We start from the raw sequence: 27,858 nt of genomic DNA, 5'->3' as shown, positions 1-27,858 counted from the left end.
CATGCTTCCCCAATGGCACAAAGTTTCATGACGATCCAATGAATCAACAGACATTTGGGAAATATTAATAAACAATTTTTTATGAACTATTACAACAAAGAACTTCAGCAAGAAGGAAAATGAAGTTTATGATCTTTGAGTAAACATTTTTAGCGTAACAGTCTCTGTGACCAGATATTTAAAGAGAAAAATCAAGGTTATAAAACACCATTTCTCTGTTATCAACTGGAATACACTAAAAATAGGATAATGGAAATACATGTTCTTAAAGCATTTCCACAGGAAATGTCCACAATTATGACATTCTAAATCATTTAGCAATTGTATATGCTACATTAACTAAAACAAAGGTATTCCTTATTGCACATTTTAAAGTTGGAAGGATACTCTAGTTTAAGTGGGGGATATTTAGGGGGAAAATATTTTGGCTCCAAATGTATACTGCACCAAGGCAGCTTCATTCTAAAAACATAAGGCATTTAAAATAAACTTTTATATTTTCAAGCCAATAATCCTTCAACACAATGAATAGTTCATAGTCCACTTTCTGACTAAGTGTCAGAGGTTAATTTTATGGGCCCTGTTTTAAGGCCTGTGAACAGCCCTCACTACTCTGAGAATCGGGTGTAGGTGGAGGTTCATCTTTAAAGCCTGAAGACATTAAGTCTTTTGCAGCAGGTGGTGGCCCATAGTCTTGGGGACCATGAGTTGGAGGTGGTAATGGGGCACCAGGAATGAAGTACTCTCTTGGGCCAAATGAGCCTAAAGGTCTAAATGGTGCAGGTCCTGGAAAAAAATCACGAGGGTCAAAAGGCAAATCCCATTGTCCAGGTGGAACACCTGGTGCATATTCTCTGAAGCCTATTGGTGGACGCATACAAGGACCTGGAAAATAAAAAGGAAGTTATGTAAATACCCAGAAATTTCTGAACTCGGGTGATTTCAAGTATGTTAATATAGTCTTTAATTTCTCCCAAGCCTAGAACATCAACTGGTGAACATCCTGACTTGCCAGATGAGGCAAACTGAAATGGAAAAAGTTTAGGTTATAGCCTGGCCAACCAGCCATGAAGCAACATATTGAGGATTTAAACATGGCTCTACCTAGCTCCAGGCTTATCTTTTTTCTTTTCCTACTATATAATTGCAGAATTATTTCTATCTCACAAGAGCTCCATTTATATTTGGAAGTACTATATTACCATGACAAGATGATAGATTATGAAATAAGAACTTTACTACATCAAAGAAATTTTGATAAAAGGAAATCCCACTATTTATTACTGTATCCATTAAAAATTCATGAAGTATTTCAGCATGGACTTTACACATGCCATCAGAATCAAGGTGCATGCCCCCCTGGAAAAGGCCTTCCACAGCCACCTAATTAAATCAGCAACATTTATTAGGTCACTGTTAAATCCTCCTCTTTAACACTTCCCTCTGACTTTTCTCTAGGTAAGGAGGGTTTGACTTTTCCTTTTCTATATTCTATAACCTACTGCTTATGCTTCCATTATGGGTGATTACAAACTTTATGCTATAGGACTTTCATATCTGTGACAAAATTTTAAGTTATGGCATGTGTCTCATCCACCTTTCCATCTATTGCAGTGCATATCAACATATTTTCAACAAATATCTGCAGAAGTAATATTTCTGGCTTTTCTCTATATAGCCCCTTATCCTTGTCTATGAGATAGCTATTGCCTATCTCAGTATAAGATTATGTAGTGTCCCATATATCCCAGAAAACTGGAGGAAAAGTTAAAATGTACTCAGTTGTATCCTTTCATTGTTAAGACCTGAGATAGCAACCAACTGTTTTAGCAAGCAATAGAAATGAAAGATGAATGTGATTTATAAGTCAATCACTACTGTTCAGATCATCATACCAAATGGTGGAGGAATTGGCCGAGGCCCAAAAGGCCCACCGAACTGAAATGGCGGTCCATACCAAAAGGGAGGTGGTGGAGGCCGTCCCATTGGAGGTTCCATAGAGGGGCCCATGAAGGGTACCCCTGAGAAAGGAGGGGGCCCTTTCATAGCCATATTAACCTGCAATTTAAGATTTGAAAGCAGTTAAAAGTTTTAAAATTCCTATGTATTAAGACAAAGTACCAACACCGATAAAAGCTAAAACCCAAAACAGGCACCTGTCCAGAGAACACCATCAGTGCAACAAAACTCTACCCACCCCTCCTGTGTATTCCCACTGACAGCTTACAGAAGTTAGAAGGATTCCACAAGAGGGAGCAGTTTGTTACTGATTATATCTGCACAGGAAAGGGAAAGGCAAGAGGACTGGCAGAGGTTATTAACAGAGGTGTTTTCTGACCAGTATGTCATGCTGTATTCACTACAACCTATTTCAAAGGGAGTCCCCCCCCCTCCCCATCACTTCCCTTTCATCACAATAGCTCATTACTTCCATATTAAGAATGAACAGAATAAAATGAAAAATGCATTCTGTACCCATGTAATAATAGCTACTATTCAGAGTATCTTCAGTAAGTCTTTTATATATTATTCAACCTCTGAGATCTTTAAGTAGACTGTCTTGTTTTAAATAAGAGGGAACAAAAGCAAATGGATTATCATAAATTGTTGAAGGCCACACTGCATATTAAAGGATCTCAATCCCAGGTTTGCCTCCAAGCCATGCTTTCCCACCTCTACTCCTCTCTAACAACGGGTCTTTGCTCTCTTTTAAATCTTCTACTACAAAGGGGTTTGGGGGTCTTATCTAAGCTGCCCTTAGATTGCTCCAGAGATGTATATTCCTGGAATATGTATACACTGGAACTTGAGAAGTATTTTCCAACACAATGCTATATACACAAATTAGGAAGACAAGGCTTTAATATTTACTTTCATTTACTGTACACCATTTGAGATATTGATTTATCATTTCCTATGAGTAGTGGGTTTGAAACTAAACAATTAAAAATTTATTTTATTATAGAGCTGCAGAAGACTTACCAGATATAATAGCAACACAGTTACCAGAGAATGCACTTATGTGAACAAATGAGACCATTGCTTGGGACTGGCTCAAGAGGTCATTTCAGATTATCATTGTTGCACTGAAACAGTATTTCAATTTCAGAAAATCTGATACCAATCTAATTCAAATCACTCAAAATAGGGTTTGCACAAATGGAGGAATTCTTAAATAGCATTCTTCCAAACAAAAATAAAAATGATGAATTATATAATTTTTAATGAATTTACTTTGCCTTAGAACATTCAACACAAAACACCATATAAAGTTAGAGTGATAACTTTTCACATTCTGTAGTTCATTATAGTTGTACACACTTAAGCCACATTTCCAAGTTAAGGAGAAAAGTAAGCTCAATATTGCATGCAGTTTAAAGCAAACAAGATCAGTGTCATGCTCTGAATATCCTTCCCAGAAATGCACAGAATAAAACCCAATTCAGTTCTCAACCTCTAAGTACTTACTCCAACTGGATGCTCAGTCAAAGAAGTAATGGTAGAAACTGAGGGGGTCTCAGGTTCTTGGGGAACAGTTTGCTTTTTAAAAAACAAATGGGATAGTACAACTAGAACACAAAGAAGGATAAAGCAAAGAGCAAGTACTGTAGGAAAGCAACATGTTCCTGCACGACCACGTGATTCACAGTAACTACAGAACTTACCTTGCCCTCATCCGTCACCTTAGCTGGAGAAGAACTTCTGGAGCTGCTGTTCATGTGAGCTGGACCACATCCTGGGTCTGTTAGAGATCAAAGAATGGATTCAGACTTATTCTAACATGAAGAGAATAAAAATCCTGCATCCACAATTACAGATTCTTTGAAATTACTTGGTCTCTTTACCAGAGGCAACAGATTTCCCAGATGCCTCAGAAGACCATTGAGTACGAGGTAAAGGTCCATCCATTGACCTTTGGGAAAGAAAGATCAGAGCCCTTGTATGTATTTTTCAGAAGAAATAAACCACTGGTGGACAGGTCAGGGTTCAACAATAACTAGAAAGCAACATTAAAAATGGGTTGTCCAGGGGTTGGGGTCATAGCTCAGTTGTAGAGTGTTTGCCTAGCATGTGTGAGGCACTGAGTTTGATTCTCAGCACCACACCATCTACAATTAAAAATATTTAAAAAATGGGTTGCCCAATACATAAATCACAATTTATGAAGAGACTTAAGTAAAATAAAGAACTGCCTTGGGTTGTTAGAACAGCAAATTAAAACTTACTGGTCCTAAACTTTAAGCTATAGACTTGAAGTATGTGTAGGTTGGCTTTTCTTTAGTCTGTATAACCTGACTTCCAATCTTACCAAGACTACAGTCCTATTTAGAATTGGAAATAAGACTTAGTATTTCATATTGGAAATATGTATGCTACATAAAGTTTTTTTTTTTAAGTTTTCTTTATTTTATTTTTTTATTTTTTATTGGTTATTCAAAACATTACAAAGATTTCAGAATCACACCGGTTACACATCCACATTTTTACATAATACCATAATAGTAACTGTTGTATTCTGCTACCTTTCCTATCCTCTACTATCCCCCCTCTATGCTACATAAAGTTTAAGGCTACTTTTATAATATTTGGGAAAGGAACACCATAGAGATTTAATTTAAAGATAAAGGTTTACACTTCACAGTGTAAAATTTAAAGGAAAAAAATAATACAGGGACCTCCAGGAAAAAAAAAAAATGTTTTCTATTCTAGAACAGATTTTACAGAAAACATTCACTAAGATAAAGTAAGAAATTATCTTCTATATATTGTACAGGCCCAAATTCTATGTTTTCATTAGAATATTCAAAAGGGAAAAAAAACAAAACCTTGAAGCAGTTTACTATAAAGCAACATGTGAATGCTCACCAAATCCATTTCTAGGCATATCTCTTTGATTAAGAGTAGCAGAAGGAGGTCTCCCAGCTGGCTCTGCTGTCAGTGGAGGGGAACATTCTCCACCACTCATGGGGGATGGACCAAAAGAGCCATTATGGCTCAGTGGACCTAAAGACAACAATGCCGTGTTACTACTTTAGGCAGCCTTCTCCCTGACACCAACCACCACACCTCCCGCTTTAGCAAATCATTCAGATTATTTCATAACTATTACACACAGAAATAAAAAGTAATTTACATACATTCTGCACCAAGAAATAAAATAGCTCCTTTTACAAAGTGCCCCCTACCTCTCTGAGGAGGATTTTGTAAATTTGGTCTCCCCGGCATTGGTTTTACAATCACAGGTTCATATTGCTGCATTGCCATCTTTTGGGTCATTTCCAGTAGTCTTGAATATTGAGAAAGAATGGACTGAATTATGAAACAGCAATCATAGATAATATCTAGCATAACCTTAAAACACTATAAAACATACAGTAAGATACCAAAAATCACATACTTCTGTCTCAAATTAGCAGCTTCCCTTTTCTCTTCAGCTATAGCTCTTTCTGCAGAACGAGCTTTGAGCTATTAAAGAGAAAATATTCAAATTCAGTTGCGGTAGGCTATGCAAAAAATAAAGAAAAGGGGGAAAAAATCTTACCCAATTATCATGAGCTTTCTTCTCATGTATAGCAATCTGAAAAAGACAACACATTAAAAAAATGTTTTTAGGGACTCATTATAATAGCCTATAATTGTTTGTATTAGATATCAAAGAATTCTGCAACTACAGGACAGTATTAATTACTACCTGGTTTTTAAATGAGCGCTCAGTTTTCTGTAATTCTTCTTCCATCTCTTCAATTCTCCGCCTAAGAATTACAACAATTGAATAAAATTTGAAACATTCTGACCATTTTCCCTTTATTCCATCAGCTATACTTTTAAAGACTTTTATCATACATAAGAAAAACATTTCTATAGTTATATGAATCCAGTGTGATCAAAACTAATACTACAGGCCAGGTCCAATGCCACATGCCAGTAATCCCAATGATTGGGAAGCTGAGGCAGGAGGATCACAAGTTCGAGGTCAGTCTCAGCAATTAAGTGGGAACCTATGAAACTGAGACCCTGTCTCAAAGTAAAAAAAAAAAGGTCTAAAGATGTAGCTTAGTAGTAAAGCACCAAAAATAAATAAATAAATAAATAAAATAAAAACCTAATACTAATAACTTCTTTATCATTTAATTGCTAGAGATTCTGAAATGATAAATTATAATTTCCTTAATTGTTCATCAGTGTGTTCTCAAGTAATTCTGCTAGAAATATCTTCCTCCTTAAAACGTTTTTTCTTTTTTTTCAAATTATATCCATAGAAGATTTCCAAGGTCTATCAAATGCCACACTTTTGTGGGTCTTGATATAACACACAGCAAACTGATTTCTTAAAGAATTACTACAACATACAAAACCCCCAGAACTGTTTGCATTGACCAAGTTCCCTATGGTCTTGCCCATTGGGTACAAGTAAATTTTTGTTAACATTTTTCATTTGTTAAGTTGAAATTTATTTTTTCTCCTGTGTGAATTGAATGTGTTCATATCCTCTCGTTATTTATACTTCCATGCTATTTTCTTCTATCTACATAATGTAAAAAAAAAGATTAAAAAGAAAGCTAACACTAATTCATTAGACATTGACACCCTGCTTTAGAAACTGAACTCACTTGTAATTTTTAACTTCCTGTACAGCGGAAACCGCCTTTTCATCTGCAGCTGACAGCTGCTGCTCTTTTTCTAGTCTCTCACATTCTTCTTGACTCAGTTTCCTAAAATAAAGCCAGTTATCAAATCAAAAGTTTCTCTTTGTGAATATCACTTCCCCCAATTCTATAAAATGCTTAGGCACATAAAATAGGAATTCAAACCTGCAATTTCATAAATCAAACTCTGGCAAATCACTTACATTTTCTAACTTCTCTTAATTCTCTACTTACCAGTAAATAAAATAAATGTGAAAACAACATGTGCCCCAAGGGCAAGTCTCCTGTGTGTAAGATAATAAAAACTCACTTTACTTCAATGTGGAAGATCAGGACTGATCAACCTAACATAATTAAACATATTAGGATAAAGCAGGGGATAATTCTTTTCTCATTTCTTCCATGGGTAGGACACTAAGTATATCTTTGTCATGGAGGAACTCTTTTCTCAATCCAAGACTGGTACCATAATAAAGATATAGACAGTCAAAGAAAAAATCTTCTAGAATATGTCTTTTAGCTACGCAATTAACCACAGAACATTTTTCACACTTTAGATATCTATTTCAAAAGAATTGTAAATTAAGCAAAAAGACAAATCTGAGTTTTGATAATGTCTATCAACCAGAAAAAGAAGCTAAACTGACCCACTATCAGAGTATTATCTACTGACAAGTTTTAACTCTGATCATGAAACTCAAGATGTTCATCTACTGACACAAAGGTAGCCACATTTAATGATTTAAAAAATACTATTTTCTGCTATCCTTGTACTACTTTAGCCATAGTTCCAATTCAAAAGATAATTAACTTGAAACTTAATTTTCCATAAATCAGAAGAACTACAGTAAAAAAGGATTACTGATACCAAATAGAAAAAGGGGATTATATATTCTTATATAGCTTCTCATTTAATTCTTCAGCAAGTATTTTATGAGTGGCTATAATATACTAGTTACCTTGTAAGATGCTAAAGAATAAAAGAGCTCACTGTTTCAGGTATAAATGATGCCTAAAGGAATATAATAATTTTCCCCACTGGCTTAAGAAAGAATATGGAGAAAACTGAATCTTGAAGGACAGAGAGAATTTTGTTTCCAATTATCAAAGAGTTAGTCTGAGAGCACTAAAAACAATCAAAACATCTTTATAAGAATATAAAATTGTGTTTGAAGGGATCCAAGCTAAAAAGTCAGTGAAGATATATGTATGTGGCCAAGATCCATTAGAAAAAGGAATCTCAGAATTACAAGTAAGGCTGGCACTTTAAGGTACTTTTCTCCTATTAAAGATAACACAAAGATATGAGTCTGAACCAAGCCTTCATTAAATTCCTGGGCTTAGAGGAAAAAAGAGGCTACCAATAAAGGGACCCTTAATAAAAGCCCTAGTCTTTGAGTTTAGATTAGAAAGTACTGCACACTTAAGTGATGAACAGGCAAAAAATCCAAAAGGAACAATACTGAAACATTGAAAAGACAAGTCATTTTTGAATTATCTTAATTGCTGACTTAGTTTAAAGTGAAATCTTACTCAAGTAAACTCAACACTTTTCTATAAGAAGATAACTTCGTCTTAGTCCTCAAATTTCATCTATAATTATCACAACAATGTTGGCCAATCAAAACTGACCAGGCACTCCATAAGACAAAATTCTGTGAGAAAAAATCCCACAGAAAAGGAAACCAGCTAATGGGGTTATCCGCACATGTTTTAAAATCACTGTGCTTTATATAGTCAAAAAAGTAAAGTCAAGATTATGAATTTCAGGGCTGGGAATATAGTTTAGTTGGTAGAGTGCTGCCTTGCATGCACAAGGCTCTGGGTTCAAACCCCAGCACCACAAAAGAGGAAAAAAAAAGATTATGAATTTTGTCAAAGGTTTAGAAACTATAAAACCAATAAATAGTTGGGTGTGGTGACCTACCTACAGTCGAAGATACTCAGGAGGCAGAGGCAGAATTATGAGATTAAAGATAGCTTGGAAAGCAGTAAGACCCTAGTCCCTTATGAGAAAGAGCAAGGAGTCTGGGGAGGTAGCTCAATAGTAGAGCACATGGCTCAAGGTCCTGGGTTTGAGCTGTAGTACTGAAATAGGACTGGGGTTGTGGCTCAGTGGTGAAGCACGGGCCCCACATGTGTGGGGCACTGGGATCAGTCCTCAACACCACATAAAATAAATAAAATATTGTGTCGGGCTGGGGATGTGGCTCAAGCGGTAGTGTGCTCGCCTGGCATGCGTGCGGCCTGGGTTCAATCCTCAGCACCCCATGCAAACAAAGATGTTGTGTCTGCCAAAAACTAAAAAATAAATATTAAAATTCTTTCTCTCTCTCTTAAAAAAATCCTATAAAAAATAATATATTGTGTCCATCTACAACTAAAATAATATTTTAAACCCTGAATTTTTTAAAATCCTAAACTCAATGAACGATTTTAGCAGCAGATTTGGGAAGTAAAATAAATCCTAGCACTTTTAAGACAGGTCAGAAGAAAATATCCAGAAGAAGTAAATCCAGAATGTAGGAGGCAGGGGAAATCAAATTCGAATATGCATTATTATAATCAGAAGAGAGAATGAGGTAAAATCAACATTTAGAAAAAGACTCGAAAATTCAAGAAGTGTTTAATGGTCCCAAGCAACATAACTGCAAGAGGAAAAGTGGGTGGGGTGGGGAAAACTACACCTAGGCACTTCCCAATACAACTGTTAAAAAAACAGAGAAAGGACTACAGAAACTAGGGGAGGGATAAGACCAAACAACAATGATAATGGACTCCTTAAAGAAAAAAATTTAAAACAGATGGTAATTAATTGGATATTTTTAAATTGCTAAAACTAAGTAACAGTCAAAATTCAGTAGCCAAAAGAAAGATCCTTTAAAAATGGAAACTGGTTTTAACTCTAATCATGAAGTTCATGTCAACCTAATACAGATTATAAAGGTAGCAATATTTAGTGGATAAAATACTATTCTCTGTTTATCCTTGTACTACCTTTGATACACTAATCAAATCTATCATTAAAGGACAATGTTCAAATAGAATGAAAATAATTTCAAATAAGAAACCAACAGTGTAGAATGCAGAACTACAGAAACTTTAAATATGTTTATAAATTGAATGAATGTCTTGTGGAGTTCACAGTATACGAAGTACTAACATATAATGCCACAACAGTTATCTGATTCAGGAGCTACTTAAAGCCCATAAAAAAATAATAAACCTATTAATCTATGTCAGGTTTTTATTAAATCCAGAATATATACCATGGCCTTTAAATTATGAGAAGATGAATAAAATTATAATTATATAATTATAATTCCATTATAATTTATGATTACATCAAGCTTATACAGGGGATGAGGAAAATAATTAAAAATATTTAAACTATTAAAAAGATAAAAGGAAGAAAAAAAGAACAGGTCATCAAATAGAAAGCAAATTCTTCATAAACCACAGGCACATATTGACATGGACAGACTTATATTTTAGAAAGTCCACTCAAGCGGCTATAGAGAAAACTACTAAGAATTTGAAATAAGTTATATACAAATATAAAAAATGGAGAATGAAGACAGATGATCTAGGTTAGAAACAGAAAAGATGACAGAGGCATGAACTAACATAGTACCTGGGGATGAGTAAAAAGAGTACAAACCACAGATGATGACTGAATGAATTTTGGAGGAGTTGAGAAAAATAGTGCTACAATTTAATTGCATTACAAAGAAAATTAATTGCCATTTAGGTCATTCAGATTACTAGTAGGGACAGAGAAAACAAGTGTTCTTTTTAAAAAAAGTGATAAAATGAGAAATGTTTCTTTGAAACAGGCCAGGAATTTAGAACTGGCCTGAACAAAAATTTGAGATTCTAAAAAGGTCACCTGGAGATCACAGAATTTTAGAAAAGTTAATGAAAAGGTTTCAATATTTAATGCATTAATTAGGCAACAGAAGTCAAAATACCTAAAAATAGTTAGGTCTGTAAGAAGGTCTGTCTTTGCTTTACAAGATATATATATATATACATATATATGCCGAAGAGTAAAATCAGGTGCAAACAAATAAAATCTGACACAACCTATTTTTAGAGAATTCAAGTATTTTTGTGGATTAAAAACTTCAAATGAACTTTCAAAAAATAACTAGCTCCACACTAAGAAGATTAATATATAAATATATACTCCAAACAAGTACTTCTGTAATCATAACTCCTAAGGTCCTTGCCACTGTTCCATTTTGTGTGAACATCTGAGATATTCAAGTACAAAACTTGTATCATCAATAAGTAAATATTATTCCTTTTTGAAGTTTTTATTCTACTAAAACATGTCATTCCAAATCACTCAGTATTTTTAAAGGTCCAGAGTTAGAGATACAAGTTCAAAACATTAGAATTACATAACTGATCACAATGAAAGGTAATTAAAATAAATAGGGGGATCAGAGAAAGGGTCTAGAACTTTGGGAGGTATTTCCACATCAGTGACTGTTAATACCTTTTTACCACTTCCTGCCTTCATATGAATTTGACAATTGATTATGATGTCCTCACAGCCTTAGTTTATGGTTCCAACTACCTCAGGACTCTTAAGACTGACAATGGAAAGAAAAATGCAACTTATAGGAAACAAAACACAAAGGAAAAAAGACAAATCTCTACTTATTACAACTAGAAGAAATTGTAAATAATCTTAAGAAAAGATAAAATTATCTATTAGTTCACACAGTGATAACAATAACAAACAATGAAAATCTTACTTTTGTAGTGCCATCTCATTTTTCTGGTAGAGTTCATTTAAAATCTCCACTTTCTGCCTTAGAGTTTTGCATTCCTCTTCCAGTCCAACTTTAGAAGACTGTAGTGAATTGCAGTCACCTTCTAATTTCTTTATTTGGTCTGTAAAGGATAAAACAGCTTATCTCTATATGTGTACAAGGACTTAAGAACTTGTTTGAGGGAGTAGTGCCAAGAAAAGTAAGAAGCATGAAAGCAAGAAGCCATTCTTTATCTTTCCAATAAAATTTTAAGTCTTTCCAACATGGCAATTTCTTCTCAAGAAGAACCCACCTTCTAGATTACATTTTGTGGACATCGAGGCTCTTAGCTTAAGTTGTAAAAGTTTTAGATCCTCTTCAACTACTGATTTTGTAGTTTGTGTCTAAAAATTGCAGAAAAGAGAGGTATTCTTAAAAGTGAGGCACAGGAAGAATTCACAGGCACTATGGGACTCTTACAAAGAACTATACCCGAGAGACATCCATCATCTGCTTAATTTGATTTTTGATCTTCTCATTCCGATCACCTAAAAAACAAAAGACTTTAGCTTTTTCTTTCCTTACTTTTAACTCTATATTCTCCTAACTTCCCCAAACTAAATAATGATTGTGTTCAAACACCAGAAGAAAAAAAAATCAATTAAATAACTAAACTGATTAGACTAATGACTTTTAAGAGAATTGCAAGCTTAGATTTAAAAAAAAAAGAGAGAGAGAGAGGTGAATTTCAGGCTGGGGTTGTGGCTCAGTGGTAGAGTGCTCACCTAGCAAGTGTGAGGCACTGAGTTTGATCCTCAGCATAAAAATAAATAAAAGTACTGTGTCTGTCTTAAAAACAAAACAAAAAAAAGGTGAATTTCTAGTTTGCACAACTAAAATGTTATCTATGCTATTCTTGTAAGATAAAAGCTTTTCTTCTCTCTCAGATCTATCTTCACCTGGGCAAGTAAGTGTCTTATTTAGAAAGATTCAATCCTCTATTTTCTCCCTGAATCTACTACCAGGTGTGGTTTGAAATACTTGCTATGTAAGCAATATCCAACTTGGGAGAAAACATCTGGAAATATTTTCCTCATCAGTAAACACTGTTACACTCCCTCTCTCTAGCTTTCTGATAGTCTCTAGCCTCTGTTCTCACAGCCTTAGTTTATGGTTCCAACTACCTCCGGACTCTTAAGACTGACTGTGGACCTTAAAACCACAGAGCCATAGAGATGATGAGTATCAAAATCAACTATCATCTGCATAAGTTAAGAAATAAATTTCTCTTACTGTACAATGTTCAATACTCTAAGTATTGTATAGGATGTGACTATTGTAACTGCAGTGTACTTACTAGTTTTCAATGGGATAGAAAAAGTCAGTGTTCTTCACATGCCTATTGCTACATTATACCCCAGCAACCCACCTCTGCCAATGCAACAGACATATCTATAGATCCAGTGATATGTGTCTACAACCCTGAAGCTTAAGAAGAAAATCAGCCAGCTGAAAAGTGGCATCTGTATAAATACTTAATTAAATACAGGAAAGCAAAAAAAGGATTCAACCTCCCTGAGACTGATCTTACCTGCTACCTCTCCATTGGTTAATTCATCTGACTCATCTTCTCTATTTTGATCCTCAGATTCAGATTCACATTGTAACCGATTCAACTGTGTGATATAATTAGTCAAAGCCTAGAAAAGAAGCAAAAGGTTGGAAGACTCTCGATTTTAACTCAGAAGATTTCAGGAGAATTCATGAGATGAAACATGTATTTGGAGTATAAACTCACATTAATAGTATCATCTTTCTGATTAAGAAATACAAGTAAATCTTTCTGGGTCTTCTCAAATGATTTGATGTGTTCACTGAGCTCAGCGTGTGATGTACACCAGTCTTTGACTTCCTGCTGCAACTGAAAAGTCAAAACACATGAATTCCTGTGGGTTAGGGAGGGGTTTCTGCACTGGATACATCAGGACTACAAGACTTAGACAAAGAAATAGAGAACCATACTCCTCGGTGGCCTGCCTCAATCGAGGGTGTTGAGACCTTGGTTAAGGAAGAGGGCAGAGTGGCCATAACTCACAGCTGCAGTAAGAACATCAGAGCTCTCAGGAAGTTGACCCTGTTTATTGCATTCCCCAGAAAATTGCTGCCAATTCAAATAATTTACCTCCAGCAGGAATGGCTGGGCACATATGACTGTCTCCTAAATTTAGACTCCTTATCATGTAATCTTCCCTTGGCTGGTGAATCAGTAACTACTCAAAAGAGGATCATAAAATACTTAATTTTCTGTTTTAAAAAGTTTCTTTGAGGCTATGCAAGTTAATAACTGATTGACATTTGATAAGAAAAGCAATAATCCAAAAGTCCAAAACAGATGGAGAACATATATATGCACTCAATTTAGGGAGCATGTTTAAAATTTGCATATCTAGAAAAGGTCCTACATGAATATTCCTTACCTCAGAAACAGATCCAAGAAAGATACAAGATAATGATATTCACTTCTCTAGTTTACATTATGTATGACATCAAATTTTCTTTACCTGCTCTTTTGTCTTCATAAGCATGGTATTTTCTTTCTGAAGCTGACAGCATTCCAACTTCACCTTCTCTTCACGAAGCTTAGCTTCATTAAGGACAATTTGAAGCTAATGCAAAACACTACAGTTAGTGAATTAATTCCAAAGAAAAAACAAAGTTATTCTTTCCCAAACCAGACATCATATAGTTCTCATTTTTTGCACATTTTAGCACACTTCAAATTTTTGGTCCGCAACAAAACTAAGATGTAGTATTAATATCCCATTAGCAAGAGTTGGCAGCTTTACCTCTGAAAGTTCAGAAGTATTCACTGAAATGACATCTTCAAGCTTCTCTATAGATTTCTTATTTTCCATTATCTGCCAGGTGAAAACAGAACACAAAATATGCATTAGGATTTCAGTAGAAATACTGATATGTGTGTGTGTGTGTGTGTGTGTGTATGTGTGTGTGTGTGTGTGTGTGTGTGTGTACACACATATATATACTAAAAAATATAAACACAATAAAATATTTGTCAAGCCATCCCATTACATTTCAGGTAAATGCAGGGGATCCAGCTTTGGACTAAGCAAAAAATCAAGAACTAAAAGAGATGAGGGAAAATGAAGTCATAAATATTTCATGGCATCCACAACCTTACTGTTTATGAGATAACCAGAAAAAAAGGTCAAAGTATAGAAAATCATAATGCAATAATAAAATGTTTTAAAGCATAGAAAATTAATTAATTACTGTTTCAAATAAACCAGTTCAAATTAGCAATTTTTTTTCTAGTGATAGAGAAAAAAATTTCCCAAGAACATTTTTAAAATTTTCTTATTTGAAGTAAAAAATGATAAAATTTCAGGGAGAATAGACTAATCTCACATACAGAAGAATTCCCAAAAATTTATAAAGATATTCACTCCTTAAGGAAGTGGACATAACTCTGCAATCTTTGTTTGCAATGCCTGGGATTGAATCCTGGGCCTCATGCATGCTAGGCAAGTGCTCTACCATGAGCTGCATCCTGAGCTCGTAACTCTTCATACTTTAACTGTGGGCTGTGCATGGTAACTTCCAAAAAATATAATATGAAAAGGATTGGAAAGAATTTTTACAGTGGAGAAATCTGATAAATACTACCTCAGCTAGGTGATCAAGCTTACTTGGGGGTAGGATATTTCAGAACACACTCTCTACTATCTTTTGCAACTTTTATGTAATTACAGAAACTTATAGAAATTGAAAATGAAATATGTAAGTAAAATTTTTTTAAGTACAGAAAATTGATTAATTCATTACTCTTTCAAGTAAAAAGTAAACAAATACTGTTCAATTGGACAATAGTTTTTTATTGATCTGCATGTTTCCAAGGGCAGAGCAAAGCAATATGAAAATTATCCAAGGTTGAGAATAAAAATATTTCCTAGGCCCATAAAAATAATTTGTTGTATCAGTACTTAAAAGTTCCACAAAATGGGCACAGAAGTGGGTTCAACTTCCTTGACTCCTAATCTTACTTTAGTTAACAGCTGAACTAAGTTCAACTTAACCAATTTTACAAAATATTTCAAAAGCCAAATTACAGCAACACTTAGCAGCAAAACTCTTACCCAGTCGTGATTCTTAGCTTTCTGTTCTCTTTCAGATTCTAACATAACATGAAGACTTTTAGCTCTCTCATCCAGAAATTCTTTAGCTTTTTCAAGAAGCTTTATTTTATCCTGGGAAAAAAGGTGTCAAGATTACTCACTCATTACATTTACTTTTGAGTTTAGAATGTAATTCCCCCCAAAGAAGGGATTTTTACCTTATATTTAGTTGCTTCATCAGAAAGAATCATATTTTGTTTCATGGTTTCTTGGACCTGTTTCTTTGATTCCTTCATCTATGTAAATAAAGCATTCAGAATTAAGATACACAAATAATAGTGCTACTATACAAGTTACTTCCAGACAAGTGACCCTTTCCAGAAGAAAGCAGTACTTAATACATATGACTGCTTAGAATTTGGATCATTTGTAGGAAATAATGAAACAAAAATTTTAAAATACGATTTTTAAATTAAAACAGGTAGAAATGATTCAAGCTAGAACCAAGGGAGAAAGAAACAAACAAAAAAAAATTATACCTTCTCTTCATACTTTGAAAATTTGTGTATCAGTTCTTCATTTTCTTTCATGAAATTGATTATCTTTTGGGAAATTTGCTGTTCAGTGACTAAAAGGGGGAAATACACAAGATTATTACAATCACTAAATGAAATTCAATTACTCAATCTACTAAAAGCAAAGACATATTATATGGTACTATGAGGAAATACTTCTTAGCATAACTATTATGCTTTTAAAAAGCAATCTATTATTATTAGCAATAAGAGTATAAAATTATTAAAATTTAAGAAAAATATAAGAACAATGATATTTTGCTGGGCGCGGTGGTGCACACCTGTAATCCCAGTGGCTCAGGAGGCTGAGCTACAAGGATCCCAAGTTCAAAGCCAGCCTCAGCAAGAGCGAGACACTAAGCTACTAAGTGATACTTGGTCTCTAAATATAGGGGGTTGGGGATGTGGCTCAGTAGAGTGCCCCAGAGTTCAATCCCAGGTACCACTCCCATCCAAAATGATATTTCAATTTAAGCTTATTTCACAGATGGGAAATACAGTAAAGTGTTGTAGCTTGATATTCCTCCCTTCTCAAAACACTTTCTTTTCAGAAAATGGAATCATTTAATTCTTTGCAAAGAAAAACAGAAATGAAAGCATACTGATTCACATTACCATTCTTTAAATTATCTACTCAATTACTTAATGCATGATTAAATCATTAGCATAGAAATACTCTTCAAATGTAATACATCTGCATTACATCAATATTAAAAGTTAATCTGCCCCAAAATAAAACTTATCATCTCCCTATCCACAATTTGTTCCTCCTCTTTATCTCCTATCTCAGAATTGGAACCATCATAATCTACTCTATTATCCATGCTAGCAACCTAGGAATAGTAAAATTTTCAGGAGGTAAAAAAGTAATAGACATTAAAAGTCACTGTATCTACTTCTAACATACATAAAACACACATCAAACACCAATACAATACAAGTTTAAGAAACCTAAAAATTTACCTTGATATACTCTATCTTTTACCTAGAAGAGAGAAAAAAGATTAAATTTGATGTCAAACATCTGCTCAATAGAAACAGCATTCTTAAAACAACAGTCAGAATCATAACCAAGTGAGAATTTAATAACATTCTGGTTCAGGATAATAAATTTATAGGATTAAAAATAAGTAAAGGTTAACAAGCATTTTAAATTTAATTGGTAGTGATATTTCATAAATAGGCTCTGACATAAAAACACTAAGATATGTACCTTATTTCACAGTAAAGATGTGTGTGTATTTGTGTGTGTGTGTGTACTCAAAATCATTTACTTGAGAATTCTAAATAACCAGGATAAAGTCTAGAAACAATGACTATTCAAAAGGAATCTGAGGAAACAATATTAAAGGCATAATCTTTGTACTAAGATATGCCACTTTCACTCACCAGAAAACATCTTAGAACTCCAATTTAAATTTGGCTATTGGCTGAATTTAGAAACTAAGAGGCTACATCATCTTATTTCTACAAACCACTAAATATATAGCAAGAAATCTGAAAGGGAAGACTGCTAGAAGAAAATGCACAAGCAACAAGAGAAATGACAATTAACATATTCTGGAAAGGACAAAAACAATCATTTCCTAAAGACAGCAATAAACTGCCTGATAATAAAACCTAAGCAGAAATTTTTTAAAAACATCACTAAATTTCTTTGTAACTTAGCATATACTTGTCCTTTCAAATGTTATAAATGGTGATGGGATACTCAGATGTGTCCATGGATCATCCATGGGATCTTCGTAATAGGAAATTGCATTCAGAAAACTCCAACACAGAAAGAAATGGCATTTCTTTAATGTCATAGCCTTGCTAACCTTTTACTCAAAATGACAACAGAGAAAAATGGGAAGTAGCATAAAAGCAGTCATCTAAGGAAGAGATTAAAGCTCCAAAGTCAAATGCTGAAACTGAGGAGCAACAACTAGGAACCAGATCCCACATAACCTAGTGAAAAGAGAAACAGGTCCCGGGGTTCTTGAAATGAGAAACAAGAGAGAAATATAAAGTGTTTTCATGTTTTTCCCTTCTCTTTATCCTTCTATTTCCTTTTTCCTTTTAGCTGAGAAAAAGTTCAATGAGATTGAACTGTGAAAATTCCTCACAGGAATCCAGGCAAATGATTCTTCTATTTAAGAAGGGAATACTTTTTAAGAGATTTTACACTCAATTGTACAAGGAGAGGAAACTTATCTTAACAATGATATGTCTGATATAATTAAGAAATCAGAAAAAGAATACTCAGATTTGAAAAGATTTGTATCCAATGCTTTTGGCTTCTTTAACTGTTAGGATTTTCATATGCAAAGTCCATTTACCTAAAATAATTTTCTTCCAATTATGTTAAATAACTATGAAACAGAATGACCTACATTACAAACGTAAGTATGTATAAGCTTATATATATACACTTATACATATGTGTACACACATACACAGAGATAGACTAATTCTGCTCAGAAAAAAAAGACTTAATGAACAAAAGATTTAATGGATTTTTGGACAACACATAATCTATACTTCCAAATAAAAAGGTATTTTCTGAATATATGATCAAATCATAAAATCTGGGAAAAATATATATATAAGACTGGAAAAATTATCTCATCTCCTTTTTTCTCATTTTACTGTATTTCTTTGTAGCATTTTCCCCTGTTTATATGTGTTTATATTAACATACAGTTCATCAACATTTAAATCTTAGTTTCTGCTTTTTTTTCCACTTCACATTTAATTGTGAGCATTTTCTGTACCTCAAAGCTTTGAAATAGATAAATCTGCCTACTATTCCATTAAGCAAACATACAATAACCCCTAAGTGAATTATGTTGTGCTAAGTCTTCAATCTAATACACTGTCCCACTGAAAAACATTACCAAAATCTTCAAAGCATAGTTATTTCTTTAATATAGATTACTAGACATATATGCTACATAAAAGGATATTGATCTAACCTATCCCATCTTTTATCCCACTTTTAAGACTTCTGATATGTATGAAACTACTGGTCAGGATGGCTGTAAGAATTACCAGTTCTACCAACTGCACCCACACTAAATTATTTTATAAGGTTAGTTTGACTTAAACCACTAATTTGTGTTTTAGCAACTGAAAAGGAAAAAAAGTGGGGGGGGCAGTGACTATATAAAATAATCCTTGTGCTTATGTGCTAAGGTATAAGTAAGTTAATTTACTCACAACAAGAACAGTTCTCCAAAAAAAAATGACAAAGGATACCAATCCAAAAAAAACAGTGAAAACTACAGGCTCCCATGGTAGTCCATAAAAATCAGGCCCAGGTTGATACTCATCAGGCAATGTAGTAAACAGCTGAAACAGACAAATTAGAAGAAATGAGAAACCTTAAATTTATAACAAAACAGTCACAAAGAATCATGGCAATTCTAAACCAACCTCCTCGTCAGAAATCCACCTCCTCAATATTTTCCAATAGTTTCTTCAAGAGAAAGGATACTGGCAGTCTCATATTTTTTGTTCACTTGCAGTGTTTTCAAGTATAATGAATCTAAATACTTTTTTAAAAAAATTTATTTATGTATCTTTAGTTTCAGGTGGACACATTATTTTGTTTTTATATGATGCTAAGGATCGAACCCCTAATCCTAACCCTAACCCTGACCATAACCCTAAATCTAACCCTAACCCTAACCCTAACCCTGTGCCTCATGCATGCTAGGCAAGCGCTCTACCACTGAACCACAACCTCAGCCTGAATCTAAATACTTTAAATTGAGCATACATTTCCAGTTTGTAACAGGCCCTATATCATCACATTGTCCAGCACCTGGCTAGAATCCCTCTGGATCATTCTTTTCTCTTAGATAACCTGGTTTTTATAATTTAAAAAAATCATTTAAAACAAAAACTTAAATATATGAAAGAACTAATTAATTTTATGGCAACAAAAATAAAAACAATAAAACAATAAAAAGATTTCAAGCCCCTTTGGGTATCATTTGATAAGCTAGAAGAATACCTTACTATTCTGAAAAGTGTTTAAATTAAGAAAAAAAAAACAAATACTTATTTCCTGCCTTATCTATACAAACCAAACATCTGTGTAAAGAATAATCAATCATAGCCAGGCGCCGTGGCACACACTTGTAATCCCAGTAGCTAGGGAGGCTGAGGAGGGAGGATAGCAAGTTCAAAGTCAGCCTCAGCAAAAGGGAATTGCTAAGCAACTCAGTGAAACACTGTATATAAATAAAATACAAAATAGGGCTGGGGATATGGCTCACTAGCCAAGTGCCCCTGAGTTTAATCCCCAGTACACCCCCCCAAAAAAAAGAATAATCAAATTTTTATTTATGTAGGCATCCCAGCCTTTAAATGAAGAAAGAAAAATCCCAGCAACTCAGACGATTGCTATTTTGCAACCTATAATATATTAGCAAATCTCACCAACATCACTGTTGACTAGTAGTCAACATCAAAGGAGAGGACATGCATATGTCAATGCAATATTTCCTATTAAGTTTTCATAAGAAACAGAATTGAACCTAAACCTGACTACCAATTTCCAAGAAACATAAAGCAACAGAGAGAGGCTGAGGTTGTTAGCTCAGCACTTGCCTAGAATGCATAAAGCCCGAGGTTCAATCCCCAGCACCACCAAAAAAAAAAGGCAATAGAGAAAACAGGTTAAATTGTTGTACCAGGGGGATTGTCATTTATTCACCAAAACTACAATATATCCTAGAAGTCCCACAAACATATTTTTTTTCAATTATTGCAAAAAGTTACAACAAAAGGAGAAATCAATAGATAGTAACTTATATGAGACTTGTTCTCCCACTGAAAGCAACCAGAAAGTTGGAATATTTTTTTGGTACCAGGGATTGAACTCAAGAGCACTTGATCACTGAGCCACATCCCCAGTCTCAGCCCCATTTTGTATTTTATTTAGAGACAGGGTCTCACTGAGTTACTTAGAACCTCACTTTTGCTAAGGCTGGCTTTGAACTTGTGATCCTCTCTCAGCCTCCCGAGCCACTAGGATATTAAGGCATGTGCCACCATGCCCAGTCAAAATATATTTTTAAAGAGCTATTTTTCAGATAGAAAGCCACAAGGGACATGCAACTGTCACCCCTAAGAGCAGGAGAACAAATAGGTGAGCATTCTACCTTGAGGCACCCTCTAGACCTCAGTTTGGGAAGGGGAACCCAAATGGGGCCTAACAGTCTCACTGAGGAGAAAGAGACCAGAGTTCCAGGAGATTAAGCAGCCAAAAACATGTAGAGAAAACTACCAGAAAGATGGGAGGCACAAAGAAAAAGAGTTCCAGAAATCTGCATGGAGGTGGTCTTCAGTTTGGGGCTACATTCTAAGCAGTACCTGTTAGGGCCAAGAACAACTATAAGCTAACCAATCCCACAGTTGGCACTGAGCTGGGAGAAGTCTGGATTCCAGCTAGCCAGAGAGAGTTGACATACAAAAACAGTATGGTCAACAAGCTCATGAAGAAGTATTTGATCCAGGCATGATGGCACATGTCTGTAATCCCAGCAACTCAGAAGGTTGAGGTAGGAGGATCCCAAGTTTGAGGCTGGCAACTTATCAAGAGCCTAAACAAGTTAGTGAGACCCTATCTCAAAAAACAAAGACATACCCACTAGAATGGCCCAAGTGCTAGTGAAGATGAAGTCAAGTGGAAGTCTCCTAAATTGCTGGTGGAAGTATAAAATGATTGTGGTCATTTTTTAGCATGGCTCGACAGTATCACATAAGATAAAAACATACATTAAATGTAGGAGGCAATTGCACTCCTAGATATGAGTCCACTTATAGGGGCATATATATGAAACAGTACTGTAGGAAAAATGAATCTATACTTTAAAAAAAAAAGTTATCAGTGGTTGCCTGGAACAGGTGGTGAAGGAACTCACTGGGAAGGATCCCAGGGAAACCCCTTTTCTAGTGAAAAAACTGTTCTATATCTTGATTATGGTAGTTTTTACATGGGTATCTACATTTGTTAAAACTCAGAGTGTGATTGCTTTGGCAGCACATATACTAAAATTGGGACAATACAGAAAAAATTAGCATGGTCCCTGAGCAAGGATGACACCCACATTTGTGAAGCATTCCATAGTTTTGTGGAAACAACCCTTCAACAGATGAATGGATAAAGAAACTGTGGTACATATACAAAATGAAATGTTACTTATAGCATTAAAAGAGAAAAAAATTATGGCATCTGCGGGTGAATGGGAATATCAGGCTAAGGGAAGTAAGCCAATCCCCAAAACCAAAAGCTGTATGTTCTCTCTGAAAGTGGATGCTGACCCATAATGGGGGTGAGGTGGGTGGCAAGGGGCATGGAAAGAATGGAGGAACTTTTATTGGGCAAAGGGGAGGTAGGACAGGCGAGAGGGCATAGGGATAGGAAAGATGGTGGAATGAGATGAACCTCATTACCTGAGGTACATGTAGGACTACTACATGTGTTGTGCACAACTAGGAAAAGTTTTGTTCCATTTATGTACAATGAATCAAAATGCATTCTGCTATCATGTATAACCAATTAGAACAAATTAAAAAAAAAACTCACTGATATTGGCTATCAAGGAATTACTGTTAAGTTGGGTGATGGCCCGTGGGTTCATTATACTATTCTCTATGCTTTTCTTTAAAGCTTTTCTAATTAAATTAATTTTTTAATTAGTACACAGAAATAAACATTATAATTATTGAAGTAGGTAACATGACATTTTGATGCATGTATACACTATGTAACGTTTAAATCAGGGTAAATATATCTACCTCCTCAAACATCATTTATGGTAAAACTTTCACAATCTTTTCTTCTAGTATTCTGAAATGTACAGTATGTTATGGTTACCTATAGTCCCCTACTATTCTCTCTGCTCTTATTTGAAAGTTTCCATGATAAAAATACTAAAAATAATTTTTAAATTAAGATATAACTTCAAATATTTAAAGGATTTCTATGTAGAAAAGAATTCAATTTTATAGAGGAAATCATGTGGAGGAAAATTTGGAGTCAATACAAGGATGAACTAGACAACAGAAGAACATAGAACATATAGCCTTGTAAGAGAGTGACTCATGCTAGGAAATACTGGTGTACAGGCCTCATAACTACTCGTCAGGGCCACAGTAAAGAAAATTACAGCAATGAGTGAGAAACTAGACTAACACCCTTCCAAGGTTTCTTCTAACACTAAGATTCTACTAAGATTCCATTGATCAATGAATCTGATTGGTGCACATCTCCCAAACACATCAGAGCCTATTACTCTCCAGTCCTATCAGATATCATACTACTTGTTTAAGATTTTACATTGACTTGTTCATAATTTTTGCATATATTTGTTAAGTCCTTTTCTTAAGGCTTTCAAAAATCACAATAATGCCTTACACCTGTTAGACTCTTTTAGTCCTCGCACAATGTCCTGTACATACTGGGCCATCAAAATGCCTTTTTGAAGGCTCCTTTCAAATCAGTCTCGTAACATTGTGCCTCTTCTTTGCCACTCACGTCAATGTCTTACCTATCACCGCAAAATCACTGACCATACCTGCACCACATTCGTGTACCCCGACCCAGACCTAGAGGAGGGCTCTGTGCATACCTAAAAATATGAATAAAAAATCCTTCCCATATCGTGAGGCTGTAAACTTTCCAAGTGATGTTGATTCATTCTGATAATCAAATTATGACTTTGGAAGACTGCTTTAATCACTGGAAATATCATTATTCTAACTGCCTGGCTTGTACATACTCCTTACCCAGGTGGCTGCCACCACCATGAACAAACATGGAGCCAACTGAAAAATGATTCATTTCTCCCCATCACATCTTTTCCACCCTGGTGGTCTTTCCTCCCCAGGTATTCATTGTCTTTATACCACCTCTGACTGCCTACATGAGAATTAGGGGGTGCTTGGGGGTAAAACCCTACAAAATGCCAGACACCTCACCAGACACTTTACCTTGTCAAATCATTTAATTCTTATGATTGGAGTAAGCATTATCTACATTTTTCAGATGGGGAATCTGATATTCAAAAGTTTAGTTATTTGCCCAAACTTCTAAATGATAACCTTGGGATTTGAAACCAGATCTACCTGGCTACAAAATCTATACATTTTACAAGGAAAACAACAACATCACTTTTCTTACACAAGTCTTGAAATAACACAACCTACAGGGAACAACTTCAGTTGAGAAGGATTACTGTCACAATGGCCCTAGGACCATCTTCACCTCCAAGCTCTAAAAGCTTTCTCATTCCTATAATTAACTCTAAAAGTCCAACATCAACAAATACCATGAGGGGGAGGTAAGTCCTAAAATGCTTAGATAAGCTTCTAGACAGATTAAATGTCTTGTTTGGATCATGATTTTCTTTAGAAAGGTCAGCCTTAAGTGACTCTTTCTAAGAAACAGATCTAACCTAATTCCTTTCATTCTTAAAACTTTCTAAGGATCCCCACTATTAATGGTCTAATGCTACTTTGGCTCATGACTTCCTTTAAGATTTGCTGGCCTCTCCAACAGACCATTCCCCTCCAACTTCACACTTTATACAACACCAACTATTCACATTCTCCTGGCCTCCCCAAATATCCTTTTCTTCATGTTTCCATTTCTCTGAACACATTTCTTCTGACTGCCAGCTTCCCCCACCATCCTCCACCCCAGCCTGTCTAATCAACAACAAACCACATGTCACACTCCTGTTTGTCCTTTGCCTGTGCTTCAAACACATCTCAACTAATTTCTGACCTTATTGATCACCCTTCCAACCATAATAAATGCATTTATGGACAATAATGTTCTACCATCAAATAAATACCTCTCTTTCTGCCATTATCTTACTGTGTTTCAAGAACGAAAGGTTCTGAGGGGAAGAACCAAGTTTTTACAGGTGTACAAATGTCCAGCCTTGGTAGACAGCAAATCTTCCTCATATGCTAAACTAAGTAGCCATTAAGCCACACCCCTATGGCTTTTGTTTTAGGAGCTATCTACTCAAAGGGTCAGGAATCATTTTCATAAGACATTTTAAGTTCTTCACTTCATGACCAGAAGCCACTTAAAAACTAATAAATAATCAACATTCTAATTGAAGAAACTATGTCAAACTTACCATCTTAGTGAAATAAAGCAAGTATGAATATAACAAGGAAAGCATGTTGTCCAAAAGGGTGGCATCTGGTGGCTCTTCCACCTTTATCTCCTTTAGTTGGTCTTCTGTATCAGCATCATCAACAGGAGTACCTTCTGTTATAAGTAGCTCTAAAATTGAAAGGGGAAATGGCTCTTTTATTTTATGCTATAGAATAAGAATTGTCTCTCTTCAGTTTCAATATTCATCGAGTGTTTCACTAAATATATGAGTCACAGTGTCTGGAATATGTGGCTCTCCTAAAGACAATTAACACAGAGAAAAAAACTTCAAAATCCTAATTAGAGCTGTCAGACCCTTCAATTATAAAATGAACAATCTCCAGTCTACTCTCCACTACTTCCATGGCCATACAACTGCTATCAGAACAATATTTACTAAAGGAAAAATTTTAAAACCAGAGATATATAGACAGGGTCACATTCAACAAACATGGATTTAGTGCTGGTGAAACTTTGTGTTAAAAATTTTAGGAAAGCTGAAAGAGAGGGAGTCTTGGTTTGCAGATTTACAGGTGGAATGAGCCAAGGCTTAACACAGCATCTGGCACCTGGCAGAGATACTCAACAACTATTTATTGAGTGGACAGATGACAGCTATTTAAAAAGAACACAGTAATACCAAGAGAGACTAAAGGGAATTGGGTACAGACCTGCATTGAGGCTCTGTGAATGAGGTAGAATTCCAGTTAGACCTGAGAGCTTGTAGGGGTGGAATTTCAGTATGAGTTACATGAGCCTGGAGTATGTTTGATTAAACAGCTAGGAGTCCAACATGCAGTTATTAAGAAGTTGGACCAGTTGGGCTGGGGATGTGGCTCAAGCGGTAATGCGCTCGTCTGGCCGTGCGGCCAGGGTTTGATCCTCAGCACCACATACAAAAAAAAAAAAGATGTTGTGTCCGCCGATTCCATTCACCACTATTTTTTTAAGCTTTTGCCTACTTTTTAAAATTTTTTTTTAGTTTTTGATGGACCTTTATTTTATTTATTTGTATGCAGTGCTGAGAATCAAACCCAGTGCCTCACATGTTAGACAAGCACTCTACCACTGAGCTACAACCCCAGGCCCTCCATTCACTATTGGTCTATGAATTTGACTGCTGGTGAAGTCTGCCCATTGGCTCAGCATCTCAGCACCTGAGAGACATTAAATGACATTTGGGAAGATTTTACATATAAAGGTGATTGACATCATTTTGTGGTGGAACCTAAAAGGCCAGGGAAATAATTCATGCTTAATTTTGTAAGCCAAGTTTTTCCTAATCTTGAAAGTTTTGGAGCATGAAAATAACAAATCTTAATGGTGCGTTATTCATTTTCAGATCCTTATGGAGTTAAACACAGTTCATAAGTCAGTAGTGTTCATATATGGATGCAATGTCTTCTGGAAAATGGGAGAACTGATATGTTATTCCTTCTCAAATTAACTGAATCCCCCCCTGCTATGAGTTCTCCTACACTCTGTGTGCAGATGGGGGGGGGTCAGGATCAGTGCTGCTAAGCCCTGCACTTGTGCAGGATAATGCTATAGCTATGCTTACAGACCAGAACCTTTAAAAACACAAAATACAGTAATTATGGCTTCATAGCACCATACTGGATGGATAAAATAAAACAATTAGTCATCATCTAATTTACTGATAAAATGAGAGTGAGCAACACAAAAGTAGAATGCTCTTGATGCCATTATTGGGGATTTTTTAAAAAAATTGTTTCTCATCTCCCACTGGATACTGTGCACTATGATGAAGTATTCATAAGTGTCAGTCTAAAATGGATTGCAGTTCTGTACTGCTTCCTGTAAGTATATACTATAAAGATCTGGACGATTGACTGCATTTGAAAAAGTTTAATTACCATGTCCAGGAAGCAAGTCAAAACAGGACTTGAGGTATATTACATTCCATTTAGAAGAAAAGGGAAAAAACACAGAATTTATGAGACTATGAACAGTGATTCTCAAGCTAACTTGTACCAGGCCAGACTTTCATGGAAGGCCTGCTAAACACAGATTGTGGGTCCCACCCCCAGAGTTTCTGGTGCTGTTGGTCTGGTTGAAAATTAGTTTTAGAGCATAAGGCCTTTGAAGAATAATATTTTAGTTGTAAATGGTTTACACAAGCTAGTCATAGCTAAACATTTGCTTTTAGGTGAGTTACAGTCTCTGGCCTATTTTTGATTTCTAGTCATCTTTATTCTTGATTTTCTCTCACTTAAGAGATTTTTTTTTGAACTCACATGTACCTATATCACTCTCTGCTCTATTTTGTACCTTTGGCAACAAATATCCTTGAAAGTCTTCATTATGATAATGCCTCTACTTTGTAGAGGAAAATTGGCAAGCTTTACCTGGGTCTACTTTCTCAGTATTTGGGATCTGAGACACTTCTAAGACACCCATGTCCTCAGTCACATGTTGACTCAAGAGGCTGGGCTCTTCAGGATGGTTCATATTTAAATGATGACTCAGGAGGCGAGGCTCTTCATGAAGATTTCTATTAAGATTATTTGTGTTCTCTTTAGGAAAATCATCTTCATGGGGTGGCTGCAT

The 27,858-nt window shown here is 35.2% G+C and overlaps 1 protein-coding gene and 1 non-coding gene across 2 annotated transcripts; one reads left to right on the top strand and one right to left on the bottom strand.

The window, feature by feature from the left end:
* Positions 1 to 571: 571 nt before the first annotated feature.
* On the bottom strand, positions 572 to 27,858 carry LOC143389797 (transport and Golgi organization protein 1 homolog). The gene is made up of 19 exons (XM_077108391.1): positions 27,657 to 27,858; positions 25,268 to 25,416; positions 15,568 to 15,678; positions 13,972 to 14,076; positions 13,209 to 13,331; positions 13,002 to 13,110; positions 11,903 to 11,958; positions 11,724 to 11,814; positions 11,414 to 11,552; positions 6,612 to 6,713; positions 5,693 to 5,753; positions 5,543 to 5,578; positions 5,399 to 5,466; positions 5,187 to 5,287; positions 4,863 to 5,004; positions 3,846 to 3,913; positions 3,666 to 3,742; positions 1,896 to 2,058; positions 572 to 885 (listed from the first exon to the last, which is right to left on the bottom strand). Exons 1-19 carry the CDS (start codon positions 27,856 to 27,858, stop codon positions 572 to 574), a joined length of 2,217 nt encoding a protein of 738 aa, XP_076964506.1.
* LOC143389812 (U6 spliceosomal RNA) lies at positions 22,140 to 22,246 on the top strand. Its single transcript, XR_013090172.1, has one exon. It is a non-coding gene; the product is annotated as a U6 spliceosomal RNA (small nuclear RNA).

This window comes from Callospermophilus lateralis, unplaced genomic scaffold (genome assembly GCF_048772815.1).
Source record: "Callospermophilus lateralis isolate mCalLat2 unplaced genomic scaffold, mCalLat2.hap1 Scaffold_65, whole genome shotgun sequence".
Taxonomy (NCBI): Eukaryota; Metazoa; Chordata; class Mammalia; order Rodentia; family Sciuridae; genus Callospermophilus; species Callospermophilus lateralis.
The sequence above is the reverse complement of the archived record's forward strand: the minus strand, read 5'-3'. Positions and strand labels throughout refer to the sequence as shown.